This window comes from Neoarius graeffei, chromosome 25 (assembly GCF_027579695.1).
Source record: "Neoarius graeffei isolate fNeoGra1 chromosome 25, fNeoGra1.pri, whole genome shotgun sequence".
NCBI lineage: Eukaryota > Metazoa > Chordata > Actinopteri > Siluriformes > Ariidae > Neoarius > Neoarius graeffei.
Window position 1 is genome coordinate 43,926,218 of NC_083593.1, and position 19,332 is coordinate 43,945,549.

Genomic DNA, 19,332 nt, shown 5'->3' on the forward strand with positions numbered 1-19,332 from the left:
TGGTTACCAGAGGATTAGCCCTCCACTGTAACCCTAGCTGTATAGGCAAGAAGCCGAGGGTTATAGAAGTGGAGATCGTCGCCACACCCATGTGCCTCAAAAGAGCTAGTTAGTACTGGGACAGGAGACTGCCTGGGAAGACCAGATCCTGGTGTGGAAGGGACTTTGATTTGACATCATTTAGCTATCATGAGCTGGTCTAGTGGTTAGCATATCGGGCTCTCGATCGCAAGTTCTATTCGCAGTCAGGTCATACCAAAGACCATCGTAAAAATGGTACCTATTGTCATCTGGCAAGGCAAGCTGCAGTACAGATGTGAGTGGGGAGCCAAACTGTCATGGTTACCAGAGGATTACCCCCCCCCCCACCCCACTGTAACCTTAGCTGTATCGGCAAGAAGCCGAGGGCTACAGATGTGGAGATCGGCGCCGCATCCATATGCCTCAAAAGAGTGAGTTAGTACTGGGACAGGAGACTGCCCAGGAAGACCAGATCCTGGTGTGGAAGGGACTTTGACTTGACATCATTTAGCTACAGTGAGCTGGCCTAGCGGTTAGCATGTCTGCCTCTCGATCGCAAGTTCTACTCATAGTCAGGTCATACCAAAGACCATCATAAAAATGGCGCCTATTGCCATCTGGCAAGGCACGCTGCAATACAGATGTAAGTGGGGAGCCAAACTCTCGTGGTTACCAGAGGATTAGACCCCCACTGTAACCCTAGCTGTATAGGCAAGAAGCCGAGGACTATGGAAACGGAGACTGGCGCCACCCAATGCGCCTTAAGGGCCTGGTTGGTACTGGGACAGGAGACTGCTTGGGAAGACCAGGACGTGGCGTGGGAAGGACTTTAGACATCATTTAGCTGAAGGTAGCTCATTGGACCTGAGACTAGCTACAGGGCGAGAAATATTATGTCAGAAAAGCAGAGCTTTTCTCAAAATGTCTCAGATTTTTCATTTTATTTCATCTCTCTGGTTTGATTAGCAATCTGATGACATGGCGATGACAAACACAGAACCTTTAAAAGTAAGCAAAGACATGCATCAGATTTAAAATAGATGCATTGTCTGTTTAGAGTTCATGGAAGAAAGAAAGGAAGGAAGTTTTTATAACTGTACTTTCACAATTTCTAGTTGAACAGTGGTGGCACGGTGGTGTAGTGGTTAGCACTGTCACCTCACAGCAAGAAGGTTCTGGGTTCGAGCCCAATGGCTGACAGGGGCCTTTCTGTGTGGAGTTTGCATGTTTTCCCTGTGTCTGTGCAGGTTTGCTCTGGTTTCCCCTGCAGTCCAAAGACATGCAGGTTAGGCTAATTGGTGGCTCTAAAGTGAGTGTGAATGGTTGTTTGTCTTTATGTGTCAGCCCTGCGATAACCTGGTGACTTGTCCAGAGTGTAATAATGGATGGATAGTTGAACAGCCTATCCCTGATGTACTGTTCGATACAATGCCTTTTCTAAATTAACTGTCATAACACATCTCCATCCATTCACAATGACCAAAATTCTAATATTGCATTGTGATAGAGATGTGACATCAGTTGTGTTTGGTGTGCCATTGGATTCCTGCCATCAACGTCAACATCATCACCATCATCTATTCAACAATAACGCTACTATTATGCCACTGTGGAAAAAGGTTATGGCTAGAGAAATGAACCACAAATGTAAATTACTTATCGATCTTGTGCTCTTTCAGTGTGACATCTATCTTAAAAACAGGGACGGGTTTGACAATAACAATATACATTTTGATTAGGACATTACAGTTCATTTGAATTTACAGATACAAGATGCACCACCTGGCTGCTTTTACAGACATGCTTTTACTGGCTCCCCCTCTTCCCCTCTGTTTCACCCCTCTGTCTCTCACTCTCCATGAGAACTTTTGCGCAGGACAGATGGGACGGGGAAAACGCTGGATTAGAGAGGAAATCCTCAAGGAACTGGCTTGTAAATTAAAGCCAAAGATCAGCATCTCCTTTTCCCTCAAGATTCGACAAAGCAGCAGAACACCATAAATGTGCAGCTGAAAAATGGCACCAGTCTCATATCTCTATATTTCTCCTCGTCTTCCTGTGTTTTCTCAATCCAAACAGGTGAAAAACTCAAAAAAAAGAAGAAAAAAAAATGACCAGCAGAGGGAAAGGAATTTCCATTGCTCTACATTCAGGGTGAAATTTACAGCCGTCGTTGGAAAGGTTGCCAAATTCATCAAACGCACTACATTTTATTCGCCTACGCCGAGTGATTAAATCATCTGTCTGCTGACACAGCGCTGCATAAGATTATATACCATCACGGGAAGAAGTACTTCTCCAACAAACAAGCAAGCTGTAAGAGCCGTATGCAAGTTAGTTTTTACAAATGCACCAATTTAAGTACTAGAAGCACAGTTTCATTTGGCTGTCTTGACTATTTATCCAGTGCCCCAAGGTAAACACTCCAAATAAAAGCCGTAAAAACAAACTAGAGAAGGACTAATAAGAGCAAAATCTGGCTCTGTCTCATAGGATGACTTTCGTTTGCTTTTATCTTCTCCTAGTGTATTTTTTCCATCCAGAAATGATATAATTAGTGTCTGTTACATTGGCTGACCCATTCTCCAGAATCCCAGTGGATGTGAACAGTAAACAAAATATCAATCATGTTCAACAAAGCTGTCCGTGTGGCGAGCCTGGCCTTAATTAAATACACACAAGAACGCATCTCTTTAAGAAATGCTACAGAAACCTATCTGGTACAAAAATGGTCCATTATGGTTTTAAAAAAACTCACCCACAGGGCAATTTGTACATGCATTTGTTGTTTTGTGTGTAGTTTACAGATTAGGAAAAAGGAAAACCTTTTCTGGTTTTGCTGTCAAAGCCAATAAGTTGGAGAGTAGGTCAGAAGATCGTTCATGCTCTTTGAAATGAACCTTTGGGAATGCTTGACAGTGGAAAAACATGCAGTTTTGCTTAGAAGTAGGAAGAAATCATTTTCAAAAAAAATATTAGGCGGAAGAGATCTGTGAATTTTACATCGGTTGCTCATTAGCGGAACGATTACAGAAGACATCTGGCTTGTAAGTGTAGCCCACAGATGGATCACAATAATTATAAAGGTTAATTATAATCACTCCTTCATTTTTATGTTTGGTCTTTGAGAAGAAACAAATTAGTTAAAAAGTACTATATGATATTTGTTTTCCTCATAAAGCAGCAACATTTTCATTATTTGCGACATTTACAAGCAAAGCACTAGTGACCTCAGCGTGTGTCCCTTCTTGACAAACTCTGTGGAAGAACTAAATACCAACATGCACTGTCATTGACAACAACATAAGTAGCTTCCTCAAGCCCTAACCGCAGCTCCAAGTCACATCAGCTACTTCATCTGGGTGGATAACAGCTTTCTCTCCAGGGTACATGCATTCTTAATGGCTTTTTTTTATCCTCATGGTACAGCGAAGATGAGCCACAAGAAGCACAAGCAAACAGGAAACTGTTTGTCTTTGCGTCTCGCGATGGGAAATTTACAACAGTAAACTTGCATGTTTTTCCTTCTTTATAGTCGTTCTGGAATGGTTTCCCCCAAAGTCCAGACCACTGTGTGTTATTCTAAGGTTAGATTGACAGCATAGCTTAGTAACTAAATGGCAATTCAGCCTGGGAATCTAATTTCACTTTCAATCAGTGTCTCAATGCTAAGCTGAATGAAAGAATTAAAGAATTTCTAGATGCTCAACTGCAGCAAGTGATGCATTGCGGTTCTAAAGATATTTTGTTTTGTGGAGCTTGAAGAAATAGTTGTCACTGAAAGTTTGACTATTGAACAGCAAAGAGTTATAAGGAAACTGTCGTTGGCATGATCAAATACAGCAAAAGAAAGGAGATTCTGTATATACAGTGCAAGACATCATTGCAACAGTTCTATACCTTCAAGACCATGGGTCATCAATTGGAGGTCTAGGCATTTCTTCAAGTTCAGAAATCTCATCTATCATAAGTATCACTTGTCAAAAGTGGAAATGTGAAGCACCATTCCAAAACAAAATAAACAAAATTAATGAGCCTCATTTATAGCTATGAACTAATCAGTAATGATTAAGCTTTAAAAAGTAGCTGCTGTCACTAGTGACCGCAAGCTGGCCTAGTGGTTAGCATGTCCACCTCTTGACCAGGAGATTGTGAGTTCTACTCATGGTTGGGTCATACCAAAGACTATCATGAAAATGGTATCTACTGCCACCTAGTGAGACACGCTGTAATATAGATGCAAGTATGGAGTCAAACTCTTGTGGTTACCAGAAGACTAGACTGCACTGTTACCCTAGCTATATAATAGGTGAGAGGCCGAGGGCTATAGAAATGGAGATCAGTGCTGCACCCATGCACCTCAAGAGCTGGTTAGTACTGGGACAGGAGACTGCCTGGGAAGATCAGATCCTGGTGCGGGATCTGATCTTTGACTTTGCTGTCACTAGAGCTGCAGTCAAGACCATCTAAACTGAGACCAGAGAGCATCAAGAATAAGACAAGACCAAGATAAGGGGTTGAGATCAAGTCAAGGACCAAGGCAGGCTGAGACTGAGTCAAGACCAGGACCAGACCAGGGTGTGTGAAGGGGGGGGGTGGGGTGACAGCCATTAACAGAAAGAAACTACTGACTTGTGCAGGTTTGAGCTCAGCCTTTGTCTGATTGGGAGATAGAAGCTACGGTACATCAACAGAAAAAATAGCCCACTCAGAAATACGTCGACACCAGGCTTCGGACTGACGTTGCAAAATCTGTTCCTTTCCTGGACAGCACTGTAGACCACTCAGCCACAGAGGATTACATTGCCAACTGAGTTATGTAACATGGCACTTAGAGAGTTGGTACACAGTGGTGCCACACCGTTACTGTGGAATTGATACCTGAGGCTGGCACGCCAATTACATTCTTAAACACACTCGAACTCAGTTAAACATACACATACAGACAGGTGCTTCTACAGGCTTCAGCCAAAGACTGAGCCAAAATATTAAAATTAGCAATGAGTCATTTGATTGGTTGCATTTGCGGGAGGAAATTTTACATCCGGTCACAGTAACGATGTGAACAAATAAATCAGACAAGTGAAATCCCTGCAGTTGAGGTCTTGACCAGTCTTGAAATAAAATGCTGAGTCATCTATGTTTGAGACCGAGACAAGACCAAGTAAAAATGCGGTCGATTCCGAGACAAGACTGAGACCTTCAAAAAGTGGTCTTGAAGCCGGTCTCGAGTACTACAGCACTAGTTGTCACTATTCAGTTATGTTATTTGCTTATCCAGCCCTTTGTAAGCAAGGAGAGTCTATGTAAATGGACCTTTTTAGTTGAACACCCCAATTCTAGAGCATTCTCTCAAGATCAATTGTACTACACTGCAAAAATGATATCTTAACAAGTTAGAACATCTTGAATAAAGTTGAAACGATCTAGCATTTCCTATTAGAATACAAGACACCAACTCTGAGATTATTCAAACTAGTTCTAGATTGTAACCAATTTCTTCCAAGATGTCTTGTCAAGTAAAATTATCTGTCCATGCAGCAAGATAGATTTCACTAGTATTAAGGAATTTTCTCCTCAAATTCAGTTTTCAGTTTTTTTTTTTGCAGTGTACAAGATCTACAAAGATGTCATCGTCTCAAAAAGTAATGAAAACCATCACTGTCCATATTTGATTTCGTCTTTGGGATGATAATCACAAGAGCAAAAATCTGGGTTATGTATTTAAAGAATCTAAAGTGGAGCATGATTTGAAGAGATGGAATGGAAAACTTGGGAAACATGGGAATACTGCAGGCCAGATCAAGTTTGTTTGTTCCCTCCACTCTCTGGAATGATTTTCAGTGACAGGACTGAGTAGTTAACACACATACAGAGGAGCCTATCCTTCTTTATACGACTGACACCAAGGTAATTTAATTTTTTAAATTTCCTCTAGCACTCTCGTATAAACAGCTGTACCAGACCCAGACCTTTATAAAAGCACAAAACATTTAAAAAATTAACACACACACACACACACACACACACACACACACACACACACACACACACAGTGGTCATCTTTTGTTGAGATTTGATAGATTTTTAAACGAGGAAGCCAAAACTGTGAAGTCATCAACCAAGGAAAAAACATTCAAGAAAAGATAACAGGTGCATGAATCTGAGCTGACATGTACCAATAAAAATAGATAAACAGCAAGAAAGTGATTATTTATCATGGCCAATATTGAGTGTATTAATCTCATGTTTTTGGTGATATTTCATTCTGGCATTTTCAAAAGCCTGTGAAAATAAACACAGCTGAGAAACACATTCTTCACTTCGCAATCATAAGCAGGTTTGTCTCGTTTCAGTTTTCCAATTTCTTTCATTTAATTAGCAAATTTAATTGCTGTCAGAGAGCATTATGGACACCATCTAGTCACCAGTATTGATTAAAGTGCTTGGCACCATGTGGCCATCCATGCTAATTTGCTCCCAGTGATTCAAGAGTAAAAAAAAAAATCCCTTGGAAAAAAACTCGGTCCTCGAACCAACTGTTTTCATAATGTTTGCAAGTCTCAAAGCTTAACTGACCTGGGGTTACATGGTCTTTTAGAGTAAATGAGATAGCAGTCCATTAAACTGTGTACACATTCCAAGAAGGATCACTTATGTGTTTGCAGTTTGGGGTGGAGATGGCTGTTGCTCGTCTTTCAGGGTGGGTGAAAAGGGCTGCAGGAACCTCCTGCCTGATCCAATGGCCTGCCAATGACCCCGTTCAGCACAGCGGAATTTTTTAACAGCAACATCTGGACGTGAGTTAATGTCCAAGATGACACCAAACCCCATAACCACTTAGAGAAGACCCAAACACAGCCCATGAATCAAGTAGGGAAGGTTGGGGAGGGGGTGACAAAGGACAGAGGAATGGATGATGATGTTTATGATTATTAATACAAGATTTTTCTTAAGTGATGGGGTTTGAAACATGTTCATATCCTTCTAGCACAAGCTGGTAGAAGCTGTAACCAACAACAGGCTTGTTTAGGGGATAAAGAGTTTCAGTAAACAGTGCATGAGGTCAAACTCAAAGGAAGGACTGGGGGATACACACACTGAAGAATGAAAGAAGGACCAGGAAGTGCAGAGACAATTCAAAATGAAAAAGGACTCTGAGTCCCTATATGAGGAAGCGAAGGAGGGAATGAGAACTGAAGAAGAATGACTAAACTCACGTCCGACGCGAAATGTGATCTGGTCGCGGCGTTGACCGTCGGGATTCTGGAAACAGCTGTACAGGCCATTGCTACTCATGTCCACCTCTATGAGGATAAGTTGTGACCCTTCCTCCCTCCGATTGGCCTTCACATCTGTCCCATTCACCTTCCACGTGACTGAGGTATCTTTATCCAGAGAGCCACACTGCATTGTCACATTGCTGCCAATCCGTGCATACTGGTTCCTGCCTCCTGGGTGAGAGAGCAGAACATAATAAGTAACATGTCATGCATTCGTCAAATGTCAGCAGGTCAAACATATCAAGCCAGACAAAACACCTCGCCATTTGCAGCTTTAGTATTCTAGGGTGACAAGTGTGAATACTGAATAAAAGTCCTCATAATTAACAGTTATTCCACGAAATCGAGTCGTACATGAGCTGATAGCTGACGAGGCGCATAGCACTGAGTTGGCTATAATCCATGTACAATGAGATTGAGTGGAATAACTGTTTTATTCTATCCACATTCACTTGATTTTGAGAAACGGAGCATTTTTATTTTTTGCAAATTCGATAAATAAAAATTTTATACAAAACGTCCGACAAAATCATTTCCGCTTAGAATGTAAACAAACTGGCGAAATGACAGGAGCAATTTGTGAAAAATGCGATAATAATAATTCTTGAAAAATTAAAAAGATACGTTCTTACCATCAAATACTTTTATTCCATATTTTGTTGCTTTTTTGTATTTTTGTGGGGTTTTTTTCTGAGTAGAGTTTTTATTTCGTCCTTGTTTGGTTCAGCAAGATGCTCCGCCATTTTGTTTTTCTCTACTCATGGTATATGAGCTGATAGCCTAGTAGTAGAGTAGCCAATCAGAGCACGCGATTGCTCATATCCAGTGAATGTGGATATAATAATTTTCAATATCTCATAATCCATTTGAATACCTCATTTGTTTCCAAGTCAAACCTCAATAGAATATTCATTACTGCACTCTGTTTACATCCGAATAAGACAACATGACTTTAAGGAAAAGTCTAAGGATCACATTTCCCCTCAGCTTCGAGAAGAAATCTTGAACAACAAGCACTGGACATTTATCCATGTCACAAATGTTGAAAAAAGTAATATGCTCTTGGAGACTAATTCTAGATTTACATTTTGCATTTAGAAGAAATCATATCCAGCACCATAGATTAAAAAAACAAAAACAAAAAACAGTAGCTAGATGGAAAATAAAAACAAAAATGGACAGGCAAGAGAAAGCAAGTTCACCATTTCTGGCCTGACCCCACAACTGAGACCCTGTAGCACAATCAGTGTGAACTTATCCTCTGAATGAACTGCAGTTACAAATTTTACACGCTCTGTGATGACTCATGGGCTTAAAAATGAACTAGATGGATTTGGATTGTCAACACCAGAATAACAGTTACTATTCATCTCATCTCATTATCTCTAGCCGCTTTATCCTGTTCTACAGGGTCGCAGGCAAGCTGGAGCCTATCCCAGCTGACTACGGGCGAAAGGCGGGGTACACCCTGGACAAGTCACCAGGTCATCACAGGGCTGACACATAGACACAGACAACCATTCACACTCACATTCACACCTACGGTCAATTTAGAGTCACCAGTTAACCTAACCTGCGTGTCTTTGGACTGTGGGGGAAACCGGAGCACCCGGAGGAAACCCACGCGGACACGGGGAGAACATGCAAACTCCACACAGAAAGGCCCTCGCCGGCCACGGGGCTCGAACCCAGGACCTTCTTGCTGTGAGACGACAGCGCTAACCACTAACCACCGTGCCGCCCCCAGTTACTATTGTATTTAAAATAATAATAAAAAAATCTAGTTATATAAAATAAACTATACATTAAAGCTCAAGCTACCTATTTAAATAATTTAAGAAGATACGGCACTTATATTCCATCTAAAAAACAGCTTCAGAAGAACTTCATAATACTGATAACAAGAAGACATGGTCATTACCATCCTCCGTCATGAGCATTTTATGAAGAGCTCTTGACACTTACGACCTTATAAGCCCATTGCTTTAATATTGCCTTGTGCATGTTACTGGCCATAACTCTGAAAATAATAATTAATCGTAAATGATTTTTGAACTCAACATAGATCATGAATAGTAATATGAGCACGCAAAGTTTCACTGATGTAGCTTATGTTGTTTCTGAGAAAACTTGTCCAGATTGAAATGGACGGATGAAAGGACGAGTGGACGGCCGGCCAGACGAACACAATTCCTAATCCTCCTGTGCACTTCGAGGCAGGGGATAATAAAATATTATTGACAAACTTAAAGAATATTTTCAGTGAATTGTGGTGCAGAAAAAGACTGATGGCATCATGAAATTAAGCTCAATACTTAGCTGCCTTTGTCAGAAGGTTAAGACCTTTCAGCAAGATAGTAATCGTAAACATGAACCAAATCCCTCGGCAAATCTCTCCAAATCTGTCAAAAAGCTCAGTGCTGTTATTCTTTCTAGGGGAGGCTTGAGGAAATACACTATATTGCCAAAAGTATTTGCTCACCCATCCAAATTATCGGAATCAGGTGTTCCAATCACTTCCATGGCCACAGGTGTATAAAATCAAGCACCTAGGCATGCAGACTGTTTTTACAGTTTGGAGCTGCCCCCTTCCTCTTCCAACATGACTGTGCACCAGTGCACAAAGCAAGGTCCAGAAAGACATGGATGACAGAGTCTGGTATGGATGAACTTGACTGGCCTGCACAGAGTCCTGGCCTCAACCCGATAGAACACCTTTGGGATGAATTAGAGCGGAGACTGAGAGCCACGCCTTCTCGTCCAACATCAGTGTGTGACTTCACAAATGCGCTTCTGGAAGAATGGTCAAAAATTCCCGTAAACACACTCCTAAACCTTGTGGACAGCCTTCCCAGAAGAGTTGAAGCTGTTCTAGCTGCAAAGGGTGGACCGACGTCATATTGAACCCTATGGATTAGGAATGGGATGTCACTTAAGCTCATATGTGAGTCAAGGCAGGTGAGCGAATACCTTTGGCAGTATAGTGTATTAAATTATTGGCGGTGCCGATAATTTTGAAACCAAGGTTTTGCAGAAAAAGGGAAAAAAAAATCGCAATAATAGTCATGGTTTTCCCTTGACTGCTTTGCATCTGCATTTGTTTTGGTTTATGTTTTGGTCCTGTCTCTGCTCGGATCTTGTGACCGATTCGGTTTTGTTTTCCTGATTGTGTGCACCTGTTCCTTGTTTCCCCTTAATCAGTTTGTGTATTTATCCGCTCTCTGTTTCCCTGTATGTTTGCAACATCTTATCATGCGTTCATGCCTTTAACTGCGGTATGCTTTCTCTTGTTGCTAGTTTTATTTTCTGGAGTTCTTCCTGTTACTGACTCTGGTTTGTCCTTTTGTTTTTGATAATTAATAACACCACGTTAACCCTTTGTATCTGCCCGGGTTTTCATTGCTATTGGTTCTGTTTTTAATTTTAGGGTTCTCTGGAATAAACCAAACACATATTTGCATCCTGCTTCAGCAGTCATACCATTATAATAATCGAGAAAACGTTACATAAAAAAAGGGGTTAGTCTTTGTTTATTATGCAGCAGTTAGCACTGTCGCCTCATAACAAGAAGGTTCTGCATTCGAACCTCGTGGCTGACTGGTGCCCTGCTGGGTGGAGTTTGAATGTTCTCTCCGTGTCTGCATGGGTTTCCTCCCAGGTCAAGATGTGAATGAGATTGACGAGGTGTCCAGGGTGCACCCTGCCTCACCTCTCACTCCCTAGCGACCCTGATGGATAAGTGGTATAGGTAATGGATGTATGGATGTTGAAAGAACCACTGGTGACGTGAAGAGGGTCAACTTTGAGGTAATGCGACTGAGGTGACAACCAATAGGAGCGAAGGATACCATTGACTGATAGATGATGCCAAACACTGAGTTATTTAACAGTTATTCCACAAAATCAAGTCGTACATGAGCTAACAGCCGACGAGGCGCATAGCACCGAGTCGGCTATAAGCCATGTACGATGAGATTGAGTGGAATAACTGTTTTATTCTATCTACATTCACTGGATTTTGAGAAAGAGCATTTTTATTTTTTTTTGTAAATTCGATGTTTATACAAAACATACGACAAAATCATTTCTGCTTAGAATGTAAACAAACTGGCAAAATGACCGTAGCAATTTGTGAAAAATGCAATAATAATAATTCTTGAAAAATAAAAAAAGATACGTTCTTACCATCAAAGACTTTCATTCCATATTATATTGCTTTTTTTTTTGGCGTGTGTGTGTGCAGTTTTCCAACCAACTTAAAGGTGCATTACCGCCACCAACTGGGCTGGAGTCGGGGGGGGGGGGGGGGTGACTATTCTTTTAGCTAGTTCTGTTTTTTTTAAAATACTTTAATTTTTCGAGTAGAGTTTTTATTTCATTCTCGGTTGGTTCATCAACACGCTCTGCCATTTTGTTTTTCTCTACTCATGGTATATGATCTGATAGCCTAGTAGTAGAGTAGCCAATCAGAGCACATGATTGCTCATATCCTGTGGATGTGGATAGAATAAAAATAAATATACATGAGGGATACCTAGGCAACCGTAGCCTGGAATTTCCACTAGCAACCAACTGCCTGCTACAAAGCAATGGGCGACGAACAAATCTCTTTATATATGGATGGCTCTTTATTGGCAAGATTTAGTTTTTGTCATCTGTGTGTCAAGTTATCATTTCTAGTCTGTATGTTTCTTGCTGCATATCCATTGTTCATGCTGATGGTTCTTGTGTTTATCCTTTTTTTGTACTTTCCACAATATATTACTTGTATTAATTATCAAACTTTATCTCACTGTACATTCGTATATGGAAAGTGTTTGAAGAAATCCAGACTTTTGAAGATAGTATCCCTAACGAAACAACCAAGATTGTTGTGGGTTTTTTTCCCTCTCTCTCTCTCTCCATGGTATTATGTCTGTGTGTGTTCACAGTGCCTGCATCAAGCCGGTTTGACAGTGTTTGGGGAATAAAGAACGTCCATTATTCCATATCTATGGTTCCCCAGGCCTCTATCTGTATCTATCTGCCATGTTGTTAGATCTCCAAATCCCTAAAGTGTAAATTACAGCTCAAAACCTTATTACGTGTAAATAAAGTCAGGGCAGTTTTTTCTTTATTTATTTCTCATCTCATCTCATTATCTCTAGCTGCTTTATCCTGTTCTACAGGGTCGCAGGCAAGCTGGAGCCTATCCCAGCTGACTACAGGCGAAAGGCGGGGTACACCCTGGACAAGTCGCCAGGTCATCACAGGGCTGACACATAGACACAGACAACCATTCACACTCACATTCACACCTACAGTCAATTTAGAGTCACCAGTTAACCTAACCTGCATGTCTTTGGACTGTGGGGGAAACCGGAGCACCCGGAGGAAACCCACGCGGACACGGGGAGAACATGCAAACTCCACACAGAAGGGCCCTCGCCGGCCACGGGGCTCGAACCCGGACCTTCTTGCTGTGAGGCGACAGCGCTAACCACTACACCACCATGCCCCCCACTCTTTCTTTATTTTTTCTCTTTAAAAGTCAATAGTAGAACACCTGATGAAGTCTACAGCTGAATCTTTTGAGCACATTCACCACTGAACACACTTCATCTGTTGAATTTTAAAAAAATCCATTTCGATGTAACAGCAGCTCTGATCTAACACATGACCAAACTGCTTTATATTATCCATATAACATTCCAGATATGCAACCCAGATGGTAATTCTCATACAAAATCACCCAGTGGATAAAAGATGCTCTGTGAAGCCCAGTGAAAGGCGTTGATTTAATACGTATGCCCTCAAAACCGAGCTCTCAAAGAAGGTAGCTGAGTAAAACAAGCCAGTGAATAGCTTCTCTGGAAAACACACTCGGTACTGGAGTCATTGTTTTGCCCTTTGGCCTGTTCTCTTTGAGGGTTCTCATTAAGAGCGAGTCTCTCATTTCTCTTGTTTGCCAGACTGCTTTTGGCAGCTGGCATGTTTAAAAGTGCAAATAAATGCATTTTTTTCTGACTCTGCTTATCTTATCCTGAACAGGCAGTAAATAGGGCACTTAATCGCTTGCCCTTCAGTATGATAAAACAAAGCCTGGATGCATTAAATCATGTCTGCTGCTATTTGATGGCCTGGAATTATTAATCCATATTACGCAGTTTGAAAAAGGTGCATCTGTCACAGGGTTAGCTCATGCCAGGGTGTGTTTGTTTGTTTGTTTGTTTGTTTGTTTGTTTGTTTGTTTTCCTGCACATATCATCACTATGTCCATTTCCAACCTGCTGCCAAACCACTTCATGTCTTTGTCACTTGAATAATGTATATTGTCTTGAAACACTCTTCTACAAGCCAAACAATCTACCCTAGACATCCTCTGAGATCAGCCAGTCCACACTAATGCGCTATGAGTGCAACACATAGCTTCAAGGACAATCACTGAGATCCTCTTCAATAGAGAAAGAAAAACAAAACAGAATTGAGATGCAAAGCATCCACAAAATTGACACTTCACATTGCAGACGTAAACCAGCAACGGAGCCTAGTCGGGGCTCAGGGGAGAAATGAGATAGAGGCCGCTCCACACCCACATGGAGGATCTCTGACTTTTTTACGAGGCAGAGATGTGCAGGCCGGGCTGGGAAGCTGTGCAGGGGATTTGCTCCACAGCTGGAACTCCTGTCTAAATGAGAAACAGCTGTGTCTGTGTTCACGAAACATGTAGCCAAAAAACAAAGTGACTAAGTGACCATACAATTGGTGCGAAACTAGCCAGAAGCCGCCTCTCTAAACGAAAACCTAGCTGATCAGGTTAATTGCAGCTGATGAGTTTTCATTTCCTCAAATGAACGCTCAGCACCTGTAGAGGGAGGGTGGGAACTAGTTATATTTAACTACAGGAATGTTTGGTGTAGATTTTAATCGATAAATATATGAATGAATAGGTACTCATTTATTTGTCTTTAGTAAGCGCTTCATCCTGGCCAGAGTCATGATGGATCAGGAACCTATCCTGAGTGCAAGGTGGAATGACACACTGAACGGGACACGAGTCAATAACAGTAAACAATACAAAATAAATAGATATGCTTGAATCACGATCAGGATAGAAAACCATTTTGCAGATCTGCACCATTTGTAGTTGAGTTAAGGTTCTATGGTGAATCTACACCAGTGGTGAACCGTTGTTATTATTCGAGCTGGGAATTGAGCTCAGCAAAACTTAGCCAGACACACCAAAAAAGCAACAGGGCAATGGATTTTGCAAGGGGTTAGCGTCAGGGTGCCAGGTAGCTCTGCATGCGTGGACGAAGAGTCTGGAGACAGAAATCTTAGGCTACATCCACACGACAACGGCAACGATATTTTTTTTTTAAATATCGCATCCACATGGGCAACGGATCAGTAAAATTTCAGGTACATATGGCAACGCAACGCTTGCTGAAAACGATGCAATACACATGCCACACCTCTACGTGCGCTGTAAGACGGTCCCATCGGAGACACCAGAACAATAGAAGAAGTAGACGCATGCGCATAAACCCCTTCTTCTGTAGCATTAGCCACACAAAGTTTTGATTATTAATCAGTAGCGTAAAACGAAAGATGCGGAAAGAGGAATGAATGGGGGTAGATGGAAGCCGGTACGCCAACATTCTGATATCCTCCAGAATTCTTTAATGGTCCGGAATAAATTGAATGCTACACGTTGATGGATTACTTTGTTCTTCTACACCCTTTTTGAGGAATGTATTGTTGGACTTAAACCAACATCTGAAGAGGTGAGATTGCTCCTTTTTTTTCCCTATTTTTGCTGGCGGGATTGACTCTGCCCTAAGGGCTATTCTCTCACTCTCTCTCTCTCACTTTGCACCATTATACAATAAATATTCACAGTGAAAATATTTTGTAAGCGTGTTTCATGAACCAAGTTATAGGATTTGTTGACAACTCGCATTGAGTTCGTTACACTTCTACCCGGCGTGAAGCACTGACAGTCATGTGGTTGTGACGTCATCGTAAACAAATCCGTTCTACTCATCCAGACGATTTCGCAACAGGGCCGTTGCCAGATTTTTCCACTCTGGAACCCATTCTCAAAAGATTTCGTTTTGGGGCACCCAAAACGCCGGTGCCGTGTGGACGCCAGGCCGAAACGATAAACAATTTTATCAGATTCACCTGAATCCGTTGCCGTGTGGACAGGGCCTTAGTTTCTCGGTCGTTAGCCTGTGCTATTTGCTCTTGATAGCACTGGCTTGACTGCTTTATTAGCATTCACTAACACTACTGATGAACACTACACTGGCTGGAAGGTTACTTCACTGCTGCACTAACAGCACTGCCTCACAGTTAAGCTAGCACTTACCTTCGAGAAGGTCAAGGGTGATACATTTTTGGTCCCTCCCACTGTAAATCAAAATCTGATTGGTTAATTCACCTGTCACTTCCTACATAAACATACACTGCCAAGGTCTTCTGTCCCAGCAATGAAGTCCAAACCAATGAGTGAGCCAGCTCTAAACTCTTCTCAGCCTAGAGACAACAAACCAAAAAAAAAAAAAAACCCTCACTGGATAACTCTATTTTAATGTTTTCAGGACAGTAACCCTTTCATTTCTGAATCAAATTTGATAGGAAATGAAGCCAAATTAGAAGAGAATAATTATAATGAAAGAATGAAAGAAATTGAAGATAACATTTGAAATGCTGATATGTGTGGGCCTTCTCTGAAAGCCTAGAAGGCCTGACGGTTCTCTCTTCTCTACACACAATAATGGTGATCACTGGCTTATTGTTGCTCTTAGCTGACACACTGAGGCTTAAGGAACCTTGTCCAGGCACTACCATATTGTATTGTGATGTGATGGGATTTTCCAACAAATAAAGGTCACACAAAGCTCCAAGCTGAGGAAAAGTCTATAGGATTAGACAGCATCAGGACAATTCACCACAAATCAGAAGTTTCTGTCCAACCTTGTAGCTCTGGTGGTTTAACTGTTATTGCTAGGGAATTTGGGCTTGGCCATACCACCTATTTATTTTCTTGCTCTATCCTGTGTAGAGGGAGCCCTTGCTAACTCCTAGCCCCTGGCACTGTTCTAAACTCTTTCTCATTCCTCGCAGACCTCCTATGATGTACCTCATGGATCTCAGGGATGGGACAGTTGGGATTTTGTTCTTGGATTTCTTATTCCACTCTGTTTGACTTAGCAAAACATCCAGAAGAGAGTGCGCTAAGCAGATACATTCAAAAGTTTGGGGTCACCCAGACAATTTTGTGTTTTCCATGAAAAGTCACACTTTTATTTACCACCGTAAGTTGTAAAATGAATAGAAAATATAGTCAAGACATTTTTCTGGCCATTTTGAGCATTTAGGTGGGGTTTACATTAGACCGTATCAGCGGATCATCAGATTAATGTTTTTAAAACGATTAGTGTGCACACAGCAACACTAATACACGATTTGCGTGCACACAGCAAGACCAATACACGGATACGCTCGGCTCCGCAGGCATCCTGCGCTCCAAATCACTCCGCCCTGAACAGCGAGTGCCCTCTGGAGGGTGCGCACTCTGGCCCTGCGCAGCTCGCAGAGCGCGCGAGTGAAGTGCACAAGTGGTGATTCGGGACTGAGCCGCTGTGTGTGAGATCCCAGCGCACATCACTTACCACTTTCAAGTGGAAGGATGGCAAGCCTAAAGACAATCATAACTACACAATGGGCAGTATTTGCATCAGTATTTGCAGTATTTTCATACTTTTATACTCTTTAATGAAAGGTGATACAAGGCGGAAGTCCGCGCCGTTTTTCAGCAGTCGCGTCACATGACCAACGCCAGTGAATCAGGAAGGTGGATGTCACAGTGACGTTGCCCAACGACGACGCCAGCTAGAGCTCAGCACAGCGTATCCGCGTATTCTCAATGTTTACACAGCACCGGATCAGACACAATCTAGATTGAATACGTGGACCCTGGCGGATTCCCGTTTCCCGGCGTTTCCAGGCGTTTTAATGTAAACGGACAGTGGATCCGCGAAGAAAACGAGACAGATACGGTCTAATGTAAACTTGGCCTTAATCGACCCCATGTGATGCTCCAGAAACTCAATCTGCTCAAAGGTAGGTCAGTTTTATAGCTTCTCTAAAGAGCTAAACTGTTTTCAGCTGTGCTAACATGATTGTACAAGGGTTTTCTAATCATCCATTAACCTTCTGAGGCAATGAGCAAACACATTGTCTATCATTGTCTATCATTGTCTATCACTGGAGTGATAGTTGCTGGAAATGGGCCACTATACACCTATGTAGATATTGCACCAAAAACCAGACATTTGCAGCTAGAATAGTCATTTACCACATTAGCATTGTATAGAGTGTATTTCTGATTAGTTTAAAGTGATCTTCATTGAAAAGAACAGTGCTTTTCTTTCAAAAATAAGGACATTTCTTTTGAATGGTAGTGTATACATGCAACCTACTCTGGACATACTGCATTAGAGCTCACTGGGGTATCAATGAGAGGCATGTAACTCAGTTACGCAGTACTTAAAGGGGTACCAAATATAATATATACAGTTGCTGATGTGACAAAGTAACGTATTCTTAAGTATTCTATCAAATTTATATACTAGAAAACAACGAAATATCTTGGTAATTGTAAATATAATAGTCGGTACGCTAAACGGCACAAGAGTCGCCATTTTTAAAAGACCGTGACATCAGCCCTACCCACTGCACTAGAAGAGAAGCGTGTAATCATGGCGTCGGGCGCATCAAGTGAAAGCGACAGCTCTGTCGAATCATACGAAGAGATCCCGCAAGACACACTGCAAGCAGGCTATGGCTTAGAAGGGTACCAGTTTGAACCTAGGAGAGGTACTCTCGACTCCGGTGATGAAGAAAGAAGAGAAGAAAGCTCGGATGACGGCGAGGATGAGACTGATGCTGACCATGGGCATGGCGAGCGTGGGGCAGAGCGTCTGCGTGCAGGTGACACGGCGTGGTGCTCGTGCGGAAAATGTAACGTGGAGTTGCTCACTAGTCCAGCAGAATTTATTTGCTGCAATGAGATAGGCACCACCCGTGGACTTGCGAAATCGTCGCAAGAGGCAGAAACAGGTATTTCACACGTGCTATTCCCAACCTCAATGAGCCAACACAACTGGGCACATACGGTACATACGTCATGAGTGTTACGCAGAGAAAATGAACGTGCATTCTGATTGGATAAAATTAATATCATGGCGGTCTGTTCAAACTGTGGAAATAGTTTGCTCGAGCTACTTTCAAAACACTAGAACTTTCCAACCTTAGAACAAAAAACTTTTGTAAGTCTTGAATAAGGTTTGTTAATGTGTGTTTTATTGTTATATTTACTCTATATATTGCCCTCTGTTCCCCTTTAAACTGGTTAACAAGAATTGGTACAATGCTGCGACATCCAATTGCTGCACGCAGAAAGCACAGAAAAATGTCAATGTTTCTCTTAGGCCATTTAGTTCACACATTTTCCCAAAGCAAGGAACACAGATCTATAGGAATCTGTAGGGATGGCATCTTTTTGCAGTTTGTGGTCAAGTGCCTTACTCAAAGCTACAACTGGGGCATTGTAGTTTTATCAGCTCGGATTATGCCCTGACCTTTTAAGTCACAGATTATAACCAAGGTTTCTTGTTTTACTCCTTATGTTATTCCACCATGATTTAAAAATAATAAACCTTGATTTCCTTTGCGCTGATTTTTTTGATAATCCTTAGTCACACTCGGTCGCTCATTATTCTGACGGAAACTTGAACGCCATGGCAGAGGATATGAAATGGGCTGCATGCAAATTCAACCATGTCTGCTAATGAAAGGAAGCATGAGGCCACACACCAAGGCAAATCGGAAACGCTGTAGATTAAAGCACCTCATAACACTCACAGCAAATACTCTAATATGCACAGACAGCTATCACTTGAAACGGATCCCAGTTCTAGAAATGGGTTGCACAGCAACAGCTAAAACTCCTGAATTAATTAAGCATCCTTCTCTACCT

At 41.8% G+C, this 19,332-nt stretch overlaps 1 protein-coding gene across 1 annotated transcript in view; it reads right to left on the minus strand.

The window, feature by feature from the left end:
• Positions 1-19,332, minus strand: part of cntfr (ciliary neurotrophic factor receptor) — a 415,519-nt gene that overhangs the window by 176,109 nt on the left and 220,078 nt on the right. Inside the window, exon 3 of the mRNA XM_060909413.1 lies at positions 7,242-7,475. Coding sequence (XP_060765396.1) covers positions 7,242-7,475 — 234 coding nt within the window. The remainder of the gene's footprint in view (positions 1-7,241; positions 7,476-19,332) is intronic.